This window comes from Parasteatoda tepidariorum, chromosome 1 (genome assembly GCF_982258835.1).
Source record: "Parasteatoda tepidariorum strain Cologne lab strain chromosome 1, Ptep-v5.0, whole genome shotgun sequence".
Taxonomy (NCBI): Eukaryota; Metazoa; Arthropoda; class Arachnida; order Araneae; family Theridiidae; genus Parasteatoda; species Parasteatoda tepidariorum.
Genome location: NC_141755.1, coordinates 22,416,724 through 22,437,958, shown reverse-complemented (window position 1 = coordinate 22,437,958; position 21,235 = coordinate 22,416,724). Strand labels below are relative to the sequence as shown.

Here is a 21,235-nt window from a genome sequence, read left to right as displayed (position 1 = left end):
AAAGCTATAAATTTGAAATTACAAAGATGTGTTAAAAAATGTACAAGGAGTTCAATGAAAGCTTGAAGTAAAAATGAAAGCTTGTGGCTGTCAAATTTATAGTTTAAAAAAAACATGTTTTATTTTGCAGCGCAAAAGCTATAAATTTGAAATTACAAAGATGTGTAAAAAAATGTACCAGGAGTTCAATGAAAGCTTGTGGCTGTCAAATTTATAGTTTAAAAAAAAACATGTTTTATTTTGCAGCGCAAAAGCTATAAATTTGAAATTACAAAGATGTGTTAAAAAATGTACAAGGAGTTCAATGAAAGCTTGAAGTAAAAATGAAAGCTTGTGGCTGTCAAATTTATAGTTTAAAAAAAACATGTTTTATTTTGCAGCGCAAAAGCTATAAATTTGAAATTACAAAGATGTGTAAAAAAATGTACAAGGAGTTCAATGAAAGCTTGAAGTAAAAATGAAAGCTTGTGGCTGTCAAATTTATAGTTTAAAAAAAAACATGTTTTATTTTGCAGCGCAAAAGCTATAAATTTGAAATTACAAAGATGTGTAAAAAATGTACAAGGAGTTCAATGAAAGCTTGAAGTAAAAATGAAAGCTTGTGGCTGTCAAATTTATAGTTTAAAAAAAACATGTTTTATTTTGCAGCGCAAAAGCTATAAATTTGAAATTACAAAGATGTGTAAAAAAATGTACAAGGAGTTCAATGAAAGCTTGAAGTAAAAATGAAAGTTTGTGGTTGTCAAATTTATAGTTTAAAAAAAACATGTTAGCTGATCTATTGTCCACTGAAATACAGCAACAGAGTTGAAATTTAACGTGCTGATAGGACCACTTTAAACTATATTTAAAGACATTTTTTATTTATTTATATTCTTTTGATATTCCAATTTGTTTGAAAGTTACAACAATTTCAAGTGCTTTTTTGCTATTCTTTTTTCCTTAAAGACTAGAAAAATCTATCCCTCTTACGATTTTTATTTTATATGCTCGCGCTTTAATTGATGCCAAAAGCAACAAAAAGAAATGAATAAGTAAATATGAGATGAGGATTAGATGCGGCCAGATATAAACCTTAACATTTATATGAAAATTTTTAAAAATATAAAGACATAAAATATGTTTCCAGAGCGAACTGGTATACGATAGTATGTAAGTTTATCGTTACATAGTGTAGACACGTAAAATTACATATCTTATTGTGTAACAAATTCCGTGTTTTTAGGTTCAATTTTTTTTTTTCATGCACAGTTTAATTATTTTTCAAATACATGTATCCTTTCATTTCATTATGATTAAAATATTAATAGAATGTGCTAACATAAAATTATAATAATTATATATTTTATGAGCAAAATGATTTTTTTATTGACTTTAAAGGGGGATAAATGATAAATATAATGAAACTGGGATATAGTGAACATTCGGTTATAACGATAGTGAACAACTTAAAAATTGGTAGTTCTTTTATAGTGGACTTTTCATTTCATCTTTTTTTTCATTTCTTCAAATTTAAATTTGCAAGGGTAGCGATTTTAAATGGCGCAGTAATTATGCGACTATTGCAAATGGCAGCAATCATACAATTATTACAAATGACAATTAATGCGAATGCAAAAGTTGGTAAGCAACACATCGTTCTTCTTCTTCCCAAGAATAAGAAATTTTGGCAACTAATTTCGGAAATGAAATCGACATTGAATTTGTTTCCAGCAGAATATAGGGACTAGAACAGGGGTTTCCAACTTTCATGAGGCCGAGGGCCACAATAAAAAACACAAATCAAATGGCGGGCCGCAACTTTATAAAAATTTTATGTAGGTCTTTTATGTTCGAAGGAACATTAAATATTACTGTCAGATTTTTACCAAGCTGTACAAAACAAAAGTATTGAATTACAAATTAAAATAAGAAGTAGAATTAAAATAAGACATTTTAAATTTACAAATGTGTGGGTAAATATTTTCGTCCAAAATGAGTGGTTTCAAAAAGTTAAATCGGAGAATTTCTTCGAGAAAATTTCTGATAGGATCATGCTAAATTATATTCTCAAAATACAAAACAATTAAATAAAGAAGAGTATTATAATATAAATACACGATACACATATATAAATACACGATTATTTTTGTATTTGAATAAATATTTTCTTGGCTGCAAAACCTGAGAAATAAATTTTTTTGCACCGTTGGTATGTTAAATTTAACAGAAACGAAGAAATTATGTTTTTATTAACGAGAAAAGTATTTTAAACCCATATAGTTTTTTTACGAAAATTTACCGCAAAAAATGACAACTAATATATTTTAGTTCGCGGGCCACAAAAAAAGGCTTCGCGGGCCGGATGCGGCCCCCGGGCCGCCAGTTGGAAACCCCTGGACTAGAAAATATTGACTTCTTTAATAATTGTTGATAAGAAAATGTATGAACTTTACTTAAAATCGCATTGTAGTCAATCAAAAATCACAAATTTCTTCCATTACATATTAAAGTTATTTTTTTATACTTGATTTAAAAAAATAATTTTTGAAAAATTGTAATAAAATAAACAACATTTATGTTTATAGTGGACCTACCATTGGGTTCGCAGAGAGTTCCCTATAATGGGGTTTGACTGTATTATTTTTATCTTCTAATAATTTCCAATATCTAAACAATTTGCATCCTATTAAATAAAAAATAAAATAATTTGTTATTCTATATTAACTTAATCGAACGATTTGTTAACTTTTAAGCCCCTTAAAACATCTTATCTGAAATCTGCGACTTCTTAGCAGATCTCGTTATCTATCTACCAGATAGGGAATAAAAAATTGCCAGAGGGTTATGTTTTATTGGCTCAGTTTCTATGCTAATGCAATGGGCTTTATCGAAGTAAATTGCGTTTGTTCGAAATTCCATATACTTCCTGGAGCCGAGCCATTCTCCCATTTTTCCCTGCACAATGTCATCCGGAAATTCTCCTTGTAGGGCGTGCGTCAAGACACAATGGATAGCACTTTATTTAAGTGTTCGTTTGGGACATGCCATCTAATCTTTGCATCCTCTCCCAAGAGCATAATATCAAGAAGAAATATTTCTCTCTGCAGAACTCTTGTTCTCGTTTTAACTGCCACTCCGATTTCTGAGGTTACCAGACACGCCATAAAGATCTATGCCCTTTTTCAGAACTTTGGCCTAACCTTTTGTACTTCGTAATGAGACCATTTTACAACTCGCGATTTTTCATGCACTCGTTAGAATATGCTAATGGGGTAATTTTTTCCCCACATAAAATAAGATTGCTTGTGCATAATAAATGTTAATTAATGCTTATAGTTCTGTGTTCATGTGTGATTCATAAGAGGAGAGACGGTGCCAGGACCGCCTGCAGCTATTATTTGTGTCATTTATATTCTAATTATAGATTACATCATCTCGTAAAAGATAGGGTATTTTTTTTCCTTCTTCTTATTATTATTTCCTTAACACTATAAACTCGTTAAATACATCTTTTGAAATGATCTTTGAAGTTTATTTAGTTTTATATTAAGTTCCCTGAAGTTTTACGGCGGTATATAAAAGTTTTATTTGAATAGTGGGTCAACTTCATATTTGTTCATTTTGAAATACAGAGCCTAATGTGTTCTCTTTTTTTTCCTATCTAGATTGAATTATGGTGCCCTCCGTTAACGGTTTGACGCAGAATTTTTATTAGACATTTTTTTCATTATTTTGTATAAATTTAGGTCAAAGTAAGTGAATATATATGTAGCACTTTAATAATTTATGGTAGAGAAATATAGCATGAAACACCGGTGACTTTTTCTGCGCTGAAGATTTAAAAAAATTGAATTTGTACTTATTAGTAGTTATTCAAATCTAAAAGAAAAAAGTTATTCATCATTGAAATTTTTTCCATTTATCAAATCAATTATTGATAAATTTTTGAAAATGAATGAAAAAAAAATATTTTTAACAACCTCTTTTTTTCTTTTGGACTTTATATTCAAACTAATCCGATAATTAATTTCAATTAATTAATTCCGCTAATCTAACAGATTTTTTTAGTAACTATCAGATTGTTTTTTACAATTAAAATATACCAAAATATATTTCTATCTGTAAATAGAGCGTCGGTAAAAAAAATATATATAGAAAAAGGAACACCGCTCTCCCGTCTGCGTCGAAGGATTAAAAACACAGAAATAAACCAGAATATATTTTGGTTTATTTTGTAATATTAGTTATTACAGCAATAGTTATTTTTAAACTATTATATCATATGTAATAGCTTTAAAATAAGATAATGACTAGTATAAAAATGAAAGTAAGGTGAAATCTAATTTTTTTTTAATAAGTGCGATTCTTTTTTGATAAGTCATATAAGGACTACATATACTAACTGATAAACCACAGATGAGGCATAATTCAAATTTAAGGGCAATTTTATTTTCTGAGCAATAAACTTGCTAAGCACAGCTTTGGAAATGAAGTAATTTTTTAAGTTTATTAAGTGTCTATAAAGTTACATAAAGATTTCAAATGGTTTAGACTGAGGCTTTAGTTGAGTAGTTAAGTTTGTGCATTAGTTGAGTAGTTTAGTTTTAATTAATTTTACTTCTGGAATCGCCGACATAATTTTTGGGTTGACGACTACTTATGGTAAACCCGTAACCTTGTAATTTTGAACCCAATCCAGAAGACAAGGGAACTCTTGGATCAAGTATTGGGAGAAATTTGCCTTCGTAGATGACTTTTTGATGGAACTAACCAGCATTAGCGTTACATGGGGAGAGAAACCACGAAAATCTCCCCGGATTAGCCAGGCAGCAAGGAGATTCTTAACTCATGATCCGTCTACCGCTGAAGATATTTTACGTGAGCACTGTGGCTGGTGTCAGCCAGGCGCGGAATTCGCTTTGACAAGCCATTGCTGGGATTTGAATCCGGTTCACATCATAGGAAAGCGAACGCTCTATCCCTTGAGCCACAACGGCTTAGTAGTTGAGTTTGTAATTTAGTTGAGTAGTGGGGCAACGCCATCTTGGATCATTTTGAAAGACAGAGCCGTTACCGATACAGCACTATGAACGAATCTGGTCCGGTCACATAATATAGTGCAAAAGCACCACGACCGGACATTTCTCAACCCATAAACCAGATCGAAAGCGTTGCGGACGGACCTGGTTTGGTCGCAGTCAACAAAGAAAAAATGGTGCTTAAAAACACTAGTTTCTTCTTCTGGAGATGGAACACTTATAGTTGATTTTCTGAAAGTTGGAATGTTTTCTGTGTGATTTGTGGTACTTTTTTAGTTAAGAAGCCATTGTTCATTTAGTCTTTTTTAGTTAGGAACATTGGTTTGGTCGTAGTTAACGAAGAAGAAATGGTGCTTAAAAACACTAGTTTCATCTTCGGGAGATCGAACACTTATAGTTAATATCCTGAAAGTGGGAATGTTTTCTGTGTGATTTGTGGTACTTTTTTAGTTAAGAAGCCATTGTTCATTTAGTCTTTTTTAGTTAGGAACATTGGTTTGGTCGTAGTTAACGAAGAAGAAATGGTGCTTAAAAACACTAGTTTGATCTTCGGGAGATCGAACACTTATAGTTAATATCCTGAAAGTGGGAATGTTTTCTGTGTGATTTGTGGTACTTTTTTAGTTAAGAAGCCATTGTTGATTTAGTCTTTTTTAGTTAGGAACATTGGTTTGGTCGTAGTTAACGAAGAAGAAATGGTGCTTAAAAACACTAGTTTCATCTTCGGGAGATCGAACACTTATAGTTAATATCCTGAAAGTGGGAATGTTTTCTGTGTGATTTGTGGTACTTTTTTTTAGTTAGGAAGCAGAAATAAGCTGGCGGTATACTAGTTTTAAAATAAGATATGATACTAGATAAAATAACATAAGATAATAGATAAAATAAGGTAAGATAATTGTATGATCATGAAAGATGAAGCGAAAAATACTTATTTATATGTACCTATAATACCTATTTATATGCTACTATGCGAAAATACGTATAGTATTTCCTTTTTTAATAAAAAATGCTATTAAAATTATGATAATACCCACTATACTCATCAATGCAATTTGATTTTTGTCTCAAATTTTTCAATATTTAAATTTTGTTCTCTGAATTTTTAAAACCAAGGATAAATCAATTTGCTTGTATGCATTAAATTTTTCTTAATTTCTCTTTCGCTCTGATAGATAAAAAAGATTACTGAAAAATAGATTATTGGATCACATTCTCTTAGAGTAAAATACAATGAAAATTATTATTGGTGAATGCGAAATAATGAGATAAGACAATAAATAAATATTTTTCAAAAATTTCGTTAAAATCTTTTGCTAATCCACAAATAGATACAAACAAAAGTACACAACAAAACTAACAAACACTAGCATACAAAAAGTAAATTTATTATAGGAATTTCAAAACATTTTTATTATCTTTAAATGAATTCTTTACCCTATCAAGAAACTAAAACAATTTTCAAGAACAACTGAAAAGGAAATGTACTGTTAAAACAGAAAAAATAGAAGTTGATTAAAATATAAAAAAGATAATGTATAAAAGATAATTCATATTAATGCACGACCGCAAGCGTGATGTACGAGAAAACTTGTTTTTACGTGATCTGCATAACATGTAATTATTTTAAAGAGAAGTTTTTCTTTAATTTAGTCTTAACACGACTGGAAAACAGTGTTGAAGGTAATTTTTCAGAAAAAAAAATATTAGAGCACTAACAATGCAAAAGCGCTATAAAAGAAAAACCAATTTCGCAAAAATATAAATAAGATTACCTAATTAGACTAGAAAACATCACAAAGCAAGTTTAAATCAGGAAAGAAAATATTTAACTCAAGTCACATTTTGTTAATTTAAAACAATTTTTTCAATTATCTTTAAAAATGTTGCAAATAGAAAATTTAAAAAAAAAAACTCAACTAACTTACTAATTAAATAACAAACTATGGAGGCGCTTAAACAAATTAGAAAAAATCTCTAGTAATTAAAATATAAAAAAAAAGTTTAATGAAATATTTTAAAGTTTTAATTGTAAATAAACCTCACATTGTAATAAAATACTCATATGAAAGATTTTAACTCAACAGATTTTAAAAATTAATTAAACTTTATCAGTTTTATTATTATAAACAGTGAGAACAATCTGCACAAAAAAAATACATAAACTTATTTCTTTCAATTAAAATTGAAAAGTTTTTTCGGAAATTGAAAACAAGTAAGAATATAATTTCATTTAAAATATTTCGAATAATGAAGAAAAGTAACATTTATATTATTTAAACATAACTTGATACATTCATTAGTCTAATTAGCATTTCTGGAGCATAAGGAAATTTTATTTCCTTCATATAGAAGATCGTGTTTTTTAAAAAAAAAAGCGTTTAATCCTTTGGCGCAGAATTTTTATTAAACATATTTTTCATACTTTTTTCATTATTTTGTATTAATTTAGGTCAAATTAAGTGAAAAATATTATATTTATCATTTAAATAATTTTCAGTAATAAAATACACTATAAAACACCGGCGTCTGTTTCAGCGATAAAAATAATATCTGCTCAACGTGGCTCACTTCCAAAAAATAATTTTTCGAATTTGCATTTATTAGCAGTTATTTCGATCTGAGAAAAACCGTTATTCATCATTGAAACCTTTTTTAATTTACGAAATCAATTATTGACATATTTTTGAATAAGAATAACAAAAATGTTCAATATGCTTTTGGATACTGGCTTTATATTATAGCACAAATATAATTCCAATAATCTTAACAGATTTCTTTTACCAACTAAAAGCTGATTCTTAAAATTAAAAAAAAACCAAAATACATTTTTCATGTAATTAAAGCGTCCGAAAAAAATATATAAAAGGAACACCTGTGTCCCATCTGAATCGAAAGGTTAATGTTTCGTAAAATGATGATAAAGGATAATATAGAACAAGGAATAGGACGGGATAGCTTGGTTGGCAGGGCACTGGACTCACGTTTGTAAGAACGGCAATTCGAATCTAGTCGTCCGAAGACTTCCCATATAGTAAATGATGAGAGGTGCACGTTAAATCTGTCGGGTCACAAAGTCCTCGACGTCCCCATAACAAATCAATACCGCTGAGGATATTGAATTGGAGATTGTTCGTTTTATGGTTCAGGTCAAAATTACGATCTGTGGATGAATGAATGGATGGATGTATGAATGGGTCCGCCCTTTACCGTATGGGTGTGGCAGAAGTCAAATTCTTAGCCATAGATGGCGCTACTGGAAAACTAGAAAAATCGCATCCACTCTGCCTTAATGGCCGACGACGACGACAACAGAACAAGGAATGGGAGCTCTATTTCAAAACTTGGAGGTTACGTTGTTTAGATATTATACTTCGTAAATTAAGCTAGGAAAAAATAATCGCACTTTTTTTTTATCTAACTTTATTATTATGATAATTAGGGTAGAGCAGTAAGTGACATTTAATCCGTCGAGTTTGTTAAGGAATGTTACGGCTAACATTCATCAAATAGAGTATAAACAAGGCAACGCATACTAGCTTGTCTAATTCGGTTAATTCGCAATTTCTCTTCACCAGATCTGAGGTAGCGAAGACTGATGTTCCAAAGATATCTGGAATGTTTCCTCATCTTCCTTCACCCCCATCCTCCTAAATCCCTAAGCATCTCTTCAGGTCGAATAAACTCTTACCTTTTTCCTCTGAAAGGAAGAGTGCTTAAAGGTTTGTTTGCCCCACTATAGGGGTAAATAATCCCTAATACCCCTCTTTTAATCAATCATGTTTCTCTGAGAGGAAATCCCGGATCTCCATCATCGTCTCTCTCAATTTTATTATCCTTTTTCACACACACGTGATTAAAGAGGGCTTAGAAAGTTCTGAATGCCAATAGAAGGTGAGGTTAAAGGGAGCTAAGCGAACATTTAAGGAAAATGGATTTGCAAAATATTTAAAGTGAATGCATTATATTGATGTCAAAAAGGGATATGTGGAATACATCAAGATTTCTCTGTAAACAAGCGAAGCAAATTAATCAATGTCTTTTTTTTCCCTCTCAGATGCAGGTATTTTATCTGATGTTTACAAATGATAAAGTTTTTATTTTTTAAAGAAATTATATCAGTATAATTCGAATTTTTTTTTTACAATTTATTACAATTTCAATTTTTATTCATTTAAGACGCATTATATGGAGCATAAAATGGATGGAGCATAAATGGACGCATGCATAAAATGGAGGAAAAAAATGTTTCAAATTTTTTAAAATTGTTTTTACTTTTAACAGTATTAAATATAAATCAAAAGATTTTCTATTATTTTATAATCGTCATTGAACAGCCGACACAATCTTTGGGTTTTCGACTACTAATGTTGGACTCCGTAGCCTTGTAATTTTGGACCCGATCCAGAAGACAAGAGAACTGCTGTATTAAATACAGAGTGAAATTTTGCCTTCGAGTAGGACTTTTTGATGGAGCTAACCCACATTTGCGTTATTTGGAGTGGAAAACCACGAAAACCTCCCACAGTTAGCCTTATGACCAGGGGATTCTAACCCATGATCCTACTACCACTAACGATATTTTACATCAACATTGTGGTCGGTGCAAGTCGGATGCGGAATTCGTACCGACCAGCCATCGCTGGGATTCGAAGCCGGTTCACCTCATTGGAAGGCGAACGCTCTATCCCCTGAAACATCATGGCTCAAATCAAAAAAGTGTTGAAGTATGTAAGCAGTATTCTCCTTGAGCATTTTTAGAAGGATGGGGTGGGTGGCCCTGTTTGCCCTTTGATCCCAATAAATGCGCCCTCTTTTTTTGTTTGTTCGCAACTTTTTAATTTTTCTTAAATTTGGAGAACACCTTAAGAGTTCATCAGATTACAAAGTTTTTTTTTTAAAAAAAAGTGTGTGTAGATCATACTGTAAATAAAGTTCTTAGCATAAGATAAAAGCAGAACAACCTAAAATATTTTGATCTAATAATCAATATTCACGCACTATCAATATAACGCAATTTTAATGGTTCAAGGGACTAACCTTAAAAACGGAAATTAATTTGTAAAGATATTTTAAATTGCAAAACAAGCGCCAAAAATGTACTATTTCCGAATAAACCTTATTTCAGAAGGATTTTGATTTCCAATCCTCAGGATAGAGCCATAGTCTAAAAAATATGAACCCAATGGTTTGATCCGGTGAGCATCTGGGAGAAAGTTCGGGCCCCGAATGTTGTTTTCACTTGCAGATTTCGAAGAAATGGTATTTTTAAAATTTTATTTCTCTAGAACTTTTTGACAAACTCCATTCAAATTTTGGATAGTGTGGTAAAAAATAGGTGCAAAATTAGTATACCTTACATTTCAAATTATTTCGACTATTATATTGTTTTTTCGACATTACAAAGTTATTGTGAAACATAATTTTGATGCCGAATTATCTTGGAATAAACCAGTTCTACAATTTCAAAATATGTTTCATTTGCTTAAAAAAATCATAGTGTAGTACACAAGAAATGAAATAAACATTTAGGAGTCCAAAAAATATTTTTTTCACGCTTTCGTGACCAAACTAGCCCGCGCACATTTTCTAGATCGTAATTAAATATTGTGACGATCAAAAATCAAAAACCTCACCACCCCCCCCCCAAATGCCATGTTTATTCAGAAACACTACGTTAAGTCAGCGTCCCCAACTTAAAATATGCATCTGCACAAACTAATTAGTATAAAGTTAGCACTTTACACCATCAAAATTTTCTCTTTTGTACTTACAAACCGATCGAAGGTTATTGAAGGTGTTCCGTTTTTTCTTCTATTACTATAGAGCAGGGGTCGCCAAACTTTTTTGATCATCGACCCCTATATAATTTTTCGAAATCTCCATCGACCCCCACGAAAGTAATTTTCTGTTAATTAAAATAAAACTCTACTAGACTCTGCGTTTGTACATTTATTTTATGATTTTAAACATTTATTAAAGTAATAGTACATTGTGTAACAATAGTTTTATGAAAAATATATTAATATTGAAATGTAAATACCTTATTATTAAATAATAAGTAATTATGCGTAAGTAGATATAATAAGTAAAGTAACTAAAGATTTACTGCTTCTTGATCAATGAGATGGGTGTGCCTGGTGCTTTTTTGCAAGGTTCGCTATATTGGGTTCAAAATTGGTCAATTTTAATTTTCGTCAAAATTGGTCAATTTTGTAATTTTCGTAAAAAAACACAAAGTGTGCTATAGTTTTGTCGCGGGCTGTACTAATTTATATTATTAATGCTTACCTTCTTTTTTGTGTATTGATAATTAAAATTGATATCTAAACCAAACGAATGGTTTCATCGAAACAATAACTAATTATCCAAAACTATAAAAGTTTTAATAATGACACTGCAAATATTCAACACAGTTTGCCAAGATAGTTGAAACTGCGTATGATATTTCCATTTCTAACGTCAATGCTCGTCACACGCGACATTTGGACAAGCACACATATGCATATGACTCATAAACTGCGCTGAGATCGTGCCACTGCGCGGTGTTACGTAAATACTTGTTTCACCCCAATAAATATGCGTTTATTAATTTATGTTTTATAAAGAAACTGATATTGAGTAAATTATAAAAAAAATTCACAAATTTTACATACTTAATTAGGTATGTGTGATTTGAGTATTGAGAACTGTTTTTTTTTTCGACCCACAATCGACCCTTCCGATTCGGATCGACCCCCATTCGCCCCCCTGTCTCAGATCAACCCCCGCTTTTGTTAAATAGACCCCTGGGGGTCTATATAGACCACTTTGGCGACCTCTGCTATAGAGTGTAGATTAACAATTTGGAGAACTTGGTGCCTAGAACTAATCCATTAAGAGAATAGAGAATGGCTAAATCTTATTTACTAACGTAATAGAGAATGAAAAAGATATTTATTTTAAAAAGTTGTGTTTTTAAATAATTTATACTTGTGTTTTTAAATAATTTACTGTAAAAAAATCTTAGCTTTATTTTTAAAAAAAATTTTCATCCAAAAAAAAAAAGTGCTTGTTTGTTTCATATTTAAAAAGTTGATTTCGTTATAAATTCAGTGTCAACCTAACATTTACGACGCGTTTTCCCACGAAGGTTTTAGGTGTTAAAAACTAAACAAGATATAAGTGACCGTCACATAACAAAAACCGCGTCTTTTTACAAAACAAAGATATAAAAAGCATTTTTACTCACTGTCTGGAAAAAGAATTGGAAGACTTACCTAGAAAGAAAGAAAAAATTATTAAATTAACAAAAAATTAACTGTAAAAATTCAGAAATCTCATAATATTCAAACCTATTAAAACACACAAATGTTCTATTAAGATGTAAAGTACGATTTTTCATAAATTTCAAGAAACACGAGTAAATAAGAAACTTAAAATTAAACCCTTGGTTCATGAACTCACAGACAACTGCACTCTTATTAAGACCATACATCTTAGTACAAAAATCAAATTGTTATGAATAATGAAACGTGAAATTTAATTTTACTCGATTTTTTATATCTCCTTAATTTGTATAAAGATTTTTTTCCTACCCTAACAAAAATTTAAGGTATTTTTGAGGTTTATATGAGGTTGCTTTGAGGTGCAAAGGTTGATTTTAGGAATATTCGAAGTTGATTTCAAAAACAACCCTAAAAAATCAACCTCCCCAAGAGTATAATGTTGTTTTATTCACACTTGTGATTATTTTGAGGTTGATGGAAATCTACTTTACAGCAACCAGCTTAGGGAGGTTGTTTTTGAGGTGAACGGATTATTTTTTTTTTAACACTTCAAGCAAATAAGTATATTTGAGGTGTGAAACATTTCACCCGATCTAAACTAAAATTATTTCTGAGTTACATATGAGGTTGATTTTGTGAGGTGTAAATAAAGTTGAGATTGAGGTTTATAAATGAGGTTATTTTTTGGTGCAAAACATAACCTCATTTTCTACCTCAAATGTATTTTATTGCGTCTGTCAACCTCAAAAACACCTTATTTTTTGTAAGGGTACTTAATTTGGAGGAAATGCACTTACAATGCAAATAGTGCTTAAAAAATTCAAAAATATATCTTTAACTAAAAGTATAAAAAATAAAAAAAAAACTATAAAAAAAATAAAAACTTTATATGAATTTGTTGAATTAAGCCAAAAGCGCAAATTTCCATATACTTCACAGCTAATAAAATGCCAAATATATGGGGCTGATATAAAATCTTTAATACTTCATAAAATAAAAACCTAACAAAACATATAATTAGAAATGCATTTTTAATAGGTTGTTCGAGAAGTTATTACGCATTTTTTTTCTTAATGAAAATTAAAGGCGCTTTTCTTATAGTGAATAAATATTTCATGGAATCATAAGGGGTCGGGATAGCCTCTGGCTGGTAGGGCGCTGGACTGATGCTCGTGAGAACGGAAGTTCGAATCCAAACAACAAACGGAACATCCAAACAACAACGAAGTCAAACAAACGAAAACAATTTCTTTCCTTAAGAACATGTGGAATCCCTAGAGGTTATACCTTAGACTTAAGAGATTATACCTAAGGCTTTTCAACAGTCGAATTCGATTAATTTAATGTCTCAACGTCCTCACTTATTAATCGTCGATTTGTATAAATTAATGCCTTTATAGTGCCACCTTCGTGAATCTTAATCGAAATTTTGAAAACCAGTTTAGCTTTGGTGCACTGCCAATACATCGTCTCCATTCACACCATATATTTTTTTCTTTTTCTTGCTGGAACAGCTTTTTTACCTTTTTGATAGTTAAAAAGAAAAATATGCCGAAAATTCTGCTGTTCATGTTCCAAATCTGAAACACCAACCAAAAACTACTGTGTAGGATCAATCGAACTTTCTCACTAGCAAGCCTCGCTTTATCTATTGCTAATATATCTAATGATTATGCGGTTTAAGTGTTAAGTTAGCTGAGAGAAAAAAATGTCATTCAGTTCTCAGTTGGGAAAAAACGATATAACTTTCCGAACAACACGATATAAACTCACAAAGAGAAATACACAAAGCAAACGAGTTACATATATAAAAATAAGGTTTAAGAACAATAATAACAAGAAAAGATTAAAAGTTTCGCAATCTGTTTCGTGTTTTAATAATCCTACTTAAATCAGCGCAAAACATGAGGCATTATGATACAAACCGTATCCAAAACATTTTGAATATATTAACTTTCAATTTTTTTAAAAAAAAATGATTTTATTAAATAAGTAAAAGAATTCCGCATCCAGCTTGCACAGACCACAGTGCTGACGTGAAATATCCTCAGTGGTAGACGGATCATGGGTTAGAGTCCCCCTGCCGTAACCGTGGGAGGTTCTCGTGGTCTTCCTCTCGATGTAACACAAATGCAGGTTAGTTGCATCAAAAAGTCCTCCACGAAGGCAAATTTCTCCCAATACTCGATCCAGGAGTTCCCTTGTCTTCTGGATCGGGTTCAAAATTACAAGGCTACAGAGTTGAACGTTAGTAGTCGTAAACCCATAAAATTGGGTCGGCTGCTCAACGACGGTTATAAAATAAAAAAAGTAAAAGGCGCGAAGGCCATATCAAATTAAACAATCTTAAATATATTTTTAATTATTTTAAGAGTTTTGCATTTTTTCAATATTTGGACGTATTACTGTTCATCTAGCAACAATTGCTATAATCATGATGGACAATGGAAAAATCAAAATACGGATTCTAACTAAATATTAAAATAGTGGATAAATAGATCATCAAGCATTTACATAAATTCACAAACTTTAAATTTGGACTTGGAAGTCCAAGTTCTCTTTGCAGCATGTCCTCCTCTCTTAGCGAAAGAAAATACTCACATTTTGACAAACTTATTAAATCTAGCTGTTAGCAATTTACCGAGATTTATTTTAGAAAATTTGAATTAATGAAAAGGATGACATCTGCACTCCAAATGTTGCGACTTTTCCATTTTATTTTGACAGCTCAGCTGTCTAGCGCTGTTAAAATCTCATTCGTATAGTTGAAAATTATGAGCTTTTCGCCTAGCAACAGAAAAATTAGAAAGTTCGAAAAGATAATTTTGAAATTTAGAATGACGACAATTTAAAATCGTGACATCAATGCCTCCGAGGCGAAATAGGAGTAAAAATAGTTGAAATAAAAAGTCAAAAATACGAGCGAAATTATATGCCCAAATTAAAAACTGTCATCTTGTTTACTTTATTGGGCTTGCGAATTATATTTTGGCAGAATTGTCAAGCAGCTCAATTAAAATAAGTCGAAAACATTTATTTTTATGAAAAATTAAAAAAAAAACAACAACTTTGATTCGCAAAAATGATCATAGAAGCGAATATATTATAGGTATGTATTATATATGTGGCATATAATGTAGGTAAGTATATAATGTATTGCGAAACTAATAATGTATTGCGAAGCTAATGATAGACAAAAACTGCAAAAATTATCATTAACATGCACAAACTAACAATATCACAAAATGTTTTTCGTTGTCATTAAAAATCTCAGCAACTATAAAAAACAGCAAAAATATCAAAAATTTAAAGGAATTCGGAATAATAAAATAAAGGTCTTTATTCATTTCCGAGGACGTTAAAAACTATCAGACTACATTGACGTCAGTGATGCTAAATTAAATTGTGGTTATAGATAATTGGCACTGTAGTAATAGGTACCTAATGCAGGTACAGTCCCTCTAAAATATAATGGGAAACAAAATTTTCGAAAATATTTAAAAATAATATAAATAAGTATCAAGGAAAATATTTTTGCCCCCATTTTTATGGAAATACAATAATTTTAAAAATAAAACTATGACAAACTTAAGGGCAGTTAAAAAATAATATATGAAGCTTTTGATGGCTTGACGTAAGAAGTTTTGCAATATATCTGCCACAAGCTAATTGAAAAATCCGGCACTTAGCACATGTCAACGGCATTTTCAATGTACCAGAATAGCTGAGAAAGTGTTCAGAATTTTCTAATTTGGGTAATATTTTTAGGCTTATTGCAATTAGAAGGAAATGTGCAAAAAATTTATCAATCAGATTAAATTTGCTCAAGCGAATTACAATAAACTAATTAATAAGTTTATTTTTTAAAAATGAGCCTTCATTACAATGAATTTATTGCAAACTGTCTGTCGCAAAATGAACAATAAATGACATGTTTTTCAATCAGCCTAAAGGTATTAGTGTTTATTATATTCGTAGAACAGCCAACCCAATTTTGAGTTAACGAATGTTTAACTCCGTAGTCTTATAATTTTGAACCAAATCCAGAAAACAAGGGGACTCCTGGATCAAGAATTCGGTGAAATTTACCTTCGTGGAGGACTTTTGATGGAACTAACCCATTTTCGCGTTATAGGGAGAGATAAAAAAAAACACTAAAACCTCCCACGTTTAGCCTGTAGGCAAGGGGCCTCTTAACCCATGATCCGTCTACCACTGAGGATATTTTTACGTTAGTATTGTGGTCGGTGTGAGTCGGTTGACGAAATTCTTACCAATCAGCCACCGCTGGGATTTGAACCTGATTCACCTCTGAGCCACTGCGGCTATGTTATGATATTTTTTATTTTTTTATTTTATAACCCTCGTTGAACTGCCGACCCAATTTTTGAGTTTATGACTACTAATGCTCAATTACGTAGTCTTGTAATTTTAAAACCAATCCAGAAAACAAGAGAACTCCTCGAACAACTCCTCAAGGGAACAAGGGAACTCCTCGATTGGGAGAAATTTGCCTTCCTGGAAAACTTTTCGATGGAACTAACACGCATTTGCGTTACATGGAGAGGAAGACCACGAGAACCTTCCACGGTTAGCCTGACGGCAAAGGGACTCTAACCCATGACCGGCTACCACTGATGATATTTCACGTCAGCACTGTGGTCGGTGCAAGCCGGGTGCGGAATTCGTATCCATCAACCATCGCTGGGATTCGAACTCGGTTCACCTAATTGGAAGGCGAATACTCTTCTCCCTGAGCCACTGCGGCTCTGTTAGGATGTTTTTTTTTTTAATCTTATAACCATCGATGAACAGCCCACCTAACTTAGGGTTTTTTTGGGTTGGGTTTGATTGGGTCAACTAATCAGGGACTACTAATGTTCAGCTTGTAATTTTGAACCCAATCCAGAAGACAAGGAAACTCTTTGATCGGTATCCCCACAGTATTGATTTGGTATGGGAACATGGAGGACTTTGTGACATTTTTAACGTGCATCAGTCTTCATTTACAACACGGTGAGTTTTCGGCCAGCGGGGATCGAATCCACTACCTCTTGGACATGGGCTCAGTGCCATACCAACCATACCATCCTGATCCCTGTTAGGATGTTTAGAAAATATTGCAGAAACTTTTCCAGTTTGCCAGGCACATTGCAAAATGACAGTGGGTGTTTGCAAAGAGCTCGATTATTTACTTAGCTGATAAAATATAAACGTGTAAAAAAATTTAAACAAAAAAAAAGTTACATTAAATAGAATAGAATAGTATAGACGTTATTTTTGACTGTTGCGAAATTAATTATCTTTCTTCTTATTTAACTATATCATTATAAGATACGGGAAATCATTATTGAAAATAAATTGCTTACTGGAAAGAAAAAAATTTAGAACTTTAAGGTGTTACCTAATATACACAAAAAACTAAGTAAAAAAGAGTTTCCGAAACAAAAACAGGGAATTGTATCAAACAGTGATAAAATAAAGAAACAGCCAAAAAAGGCTTCGTTAATTCATGAACATTCAAAATTTATAGTTTAGCAAGCAAGCGCCAATGCAACAAAATAACTTTTAATGATCCAATTTAGTTCAATTTTGCCTAAAGAAATATTTTTAAAGCGGAGATCTATGGAAAAACAAACGCACAAAGGGCAATTATAAGAACCGCAATGTCAGCGAATGTTAAGCTAATAAACACTATACAAACTTCTTTGAAAAATGCACCTCAGTGGAAAAAAAATGTTTTTATGGTATAAGACATACTTGAAGAAAAGCTAATAAAAGGCGAGGGTCCCCTTTAATCAGTGCGCAATGACAGAAAAGAAAAAGTGTATCCAATTAGCAACCAGCATCCAGTTTTTAAAGAAGATTGACTAGTAAGCAGCCGTCGTCCGGACATTTAAAAGAAAATAGGGACAAATTAGGGAGAAAAAAACTCACAAGTCATTCGAGAAGTATTTAATTATCCTATTTATTTGCAGATTTAGGAAGGCGCGAAAAAGGAGGAAAAAAAGTCATTAAACGAAAAAGCATGAGAAACGTAATTAATCTGTATAGGGTTTTACGAAAAGAAAGTCGTACTAAAAAAAATAATTTTATAGGGATAAAATGGACAGAGAAGGGGAAAAAATATGATTTTTAATATTGTGATTATGGAGTATTTTTTTCTTCCCTGTCACGGCAAAGGAAATAAAAAAAAAGAAGATAATGGTCGGTATTTTTCATCTTGATAATTGGAAAAGTAAAGTGTCATGAGAGAGAAAAAGTGTAGTTATTAAGTAGGGATAATGGGCAAGTAATTATTAGGGATTAATCTGGTACAAACAATTACTATAATACTCAAGTGTTTACATAACTGCTTCATCAAAAAGCAGAACAGAGATTTAACAGCTTGCTATAATGAACTATAGGAAAGTACTTTATATGCAGCCCATTTTGAAAAAGAAAAAAAAAAACTTTTTCACAATGTGCTTTGTTTAGTCATATTTAGAATACGTATTTAGTTTTTTTTTTATTCCCTAAGTTTTTTTTTTTTTTTAAACGAGTAAAACTAATTTAACGCCTAATACGAAGTCATGCAAATAAGCTATATCAATTAAATAAATAATCCCAAGAAACTGAAGCGGTAATATATTAACTACTTGATTCAAAGCTTCATTCGCAATTCGGTAAAAAATACTGGCTGCACATAGTTGGAATCTTGGGCATAAATTTAATTTCGAAAATGCCAAAATTACTTCCTTCCCAGTCACGCCAGCTCATCTTGATACTCTGGAATCTATTTTTATTCATATAAATGCTGATTCCCCCCCCCCTTGTTAACGACATCCTCACTACCTCTCCATAGCGCGTGGAAATGCATTTTACCCTGATTTGCTCATCTTGGCTACTGAGGTTTTTATAGTTTTGTTTATCACTTTTATTTTTCCATTTTTCGTTGGCAACTTAATATTTCAATCAGTTTTGCTTTTTCTCATTCACGTCAGGCAAGTTTCGAAAATGGGAGCCTGTTTTTGAGTGCTTGAGACATGTCAACTATTATTTCCAATTTGTATATCTTTGAAGTGAATGAAGTTCTTAATCAAGCCAACTTTTGCTACCCGCACTATTTATAATTGGGAATTTTAATTTGTTTCATTTTGACAGTACTTAAAATCTTCACTGCGCGACAATTATCGGATATCCATTTAAATATCATGGTGGTCAAAATCAGAGTGAAACAAGTTTGTTTAATCAAAAATGAAATTTTAAAAAAACATAATTCTTTCAACCACTCTATATATTTGAGAAAAAAATCTCTCTCCAAAAGATGTATGTAAGTAATACTACATTTATTTTTTAAAGGAACTTTCACAGATTACAAATAATTTTCAAATTTCAAAAAATTTATTCAACACACTTTCTAATAAAATTTAGAATTAAACTATATGGTACAGAAGTCAACAGTTAGGGTTATTTGTTGAACTCTTTTATATGGAAGGATCTTAAGAAAAAATATGCAGTCATACTATTCAATTCATCAAATCCAGTTTACTGCAAGGATAAAACGGGAATACATTGCAAATAATATATTTTCTATTGGTATTTAAAAAAGTAAAAGCAAACATTTTTTTTAGGTTGAAAACTTCAAGATATGTTTAGGTTGGTTTAAATTTAACTTAAACTCAAATGTTGTTGGTTTTTTTTTTTTTTTTTTCAATTCTAGATACATTTAACACGTTGAATGCCAAGCTAATTTTACATGGCTTGCCCGTCTAGCCAAACGGTAAATAACTACAAACAAAATTTGCATATAGACAGTTTTTGCTAGTTTTTAAAAGGTTCAGCATGACATATCTGAAAAAAGTGGTGAAATATATAAACCTACAAATTGAATAGAAACAGTGGGGATAAAAATCTATTAAATTGAATTTATTAAACCAAGAATCACAATGAATAAACTACCACTTGAAAATATTTATTCGCTATCCGGAGCAAGTTAGCATCTCTGTGTAACATTAAATAAAACTATTTTTGTGTGTTCTACATTGCATTAATTTCTTCAAACCATTTTAGTAACGATAATAAGATGAAAAAAAATAAAAATTTGCTCGAATTATGTGTTTTTAATAATCTTGGCTTCGGCTATCACCGGTGACTGCCGTGGCGCTACGAACAAACTCAGTGCCGGTCACCGGTGACCCCCATGGCATTCAACGTGTTAATAAATATTCATTTGTGAACTCTATACTCAAGTCAGGGTTCTCTAAACTTCTTACACAGTGAGGAGTCAAGCGATAAGAAAGAAGTATACAGGTGGTAAATTTCTATACTTTTGCGTTAGGATACGCAGACGTGATGTGCACATGCTAATGTAAAAGTATGGGATTCCGCCTCTCGGGTGTCTCTTCCTTACCTCGAGCCTCGTCAGTGAGTGGCCTGCCTGTGGCTCTTAAACTAAGTTCTAAGGAAAAAGCCTACCCAACAAAAGCATTTAGGGGTAAGTGGCCATAGCCCAACCCCTGCTTTAGAAATTTAATGAAAGCTATTAGTTTTTCACAGCTTTGGGACTATTTGAAGTATAGTTATCGTTCACCAGGAGTTGGCACTTTGTTCCCGCCTTTATCACGTGGTATCCGACGATACTATTTCGCTATTTTTGGGAGAAGAATGTGAACAATCTTAAACAAGGATGCTATTTGCTGATCGTCTGACAAAAATATTTATTTCGCAATCTTTATGAGCATTTTCTTAACATTAAATATTTCATAAATTTGATGATATTTCTCTCGTTTGAGTGAATAGTTTGTCCTTTTTGAGACATTTTGATGGGAAAACAACAGTTTTTAAATTTAAAATATATTTAATTAGCTAGAGTAACGAAAGATATAATAACAGATGATAGAGTGACGTAAGTTACTGAAAAAGAATTCTCCGTTTGCATTTGGCGCACATTAAGGGTTGTCTCAA

At 31.4% G+C, this 21,235-nt stretch overlaps 1 protein-coding gene across 2 annotated transcripts in view; it reads right to left on the bottom strand.

The window, feature by feature from the left end:
• The window catches only part of LOC107456337 (tyrosine-protein kinase transmembrane receptor Ror2), a 239,832-nt gene that overhangs the window by 103,435 nt on the left and 115,162 nt on the right, over nt 1-21,235 (bottom strand). Inside the window, exon 2 of one of the 2 annotated variants that reach the window (XM_087160306.1) lies at nt 12,253-12,280. The exons of the other annotated variant lie outside the window; for it this stretch is intronic. Coding sequence (XP_087016432.1) covers nt 12,253-12,280 — 28 coding nt within the window. The remainder of the gene's footprint in view (nt 1-12,252; nt 12,281-21,235) is intronic. 2 annotated transcript variants of the gene reach the window in all.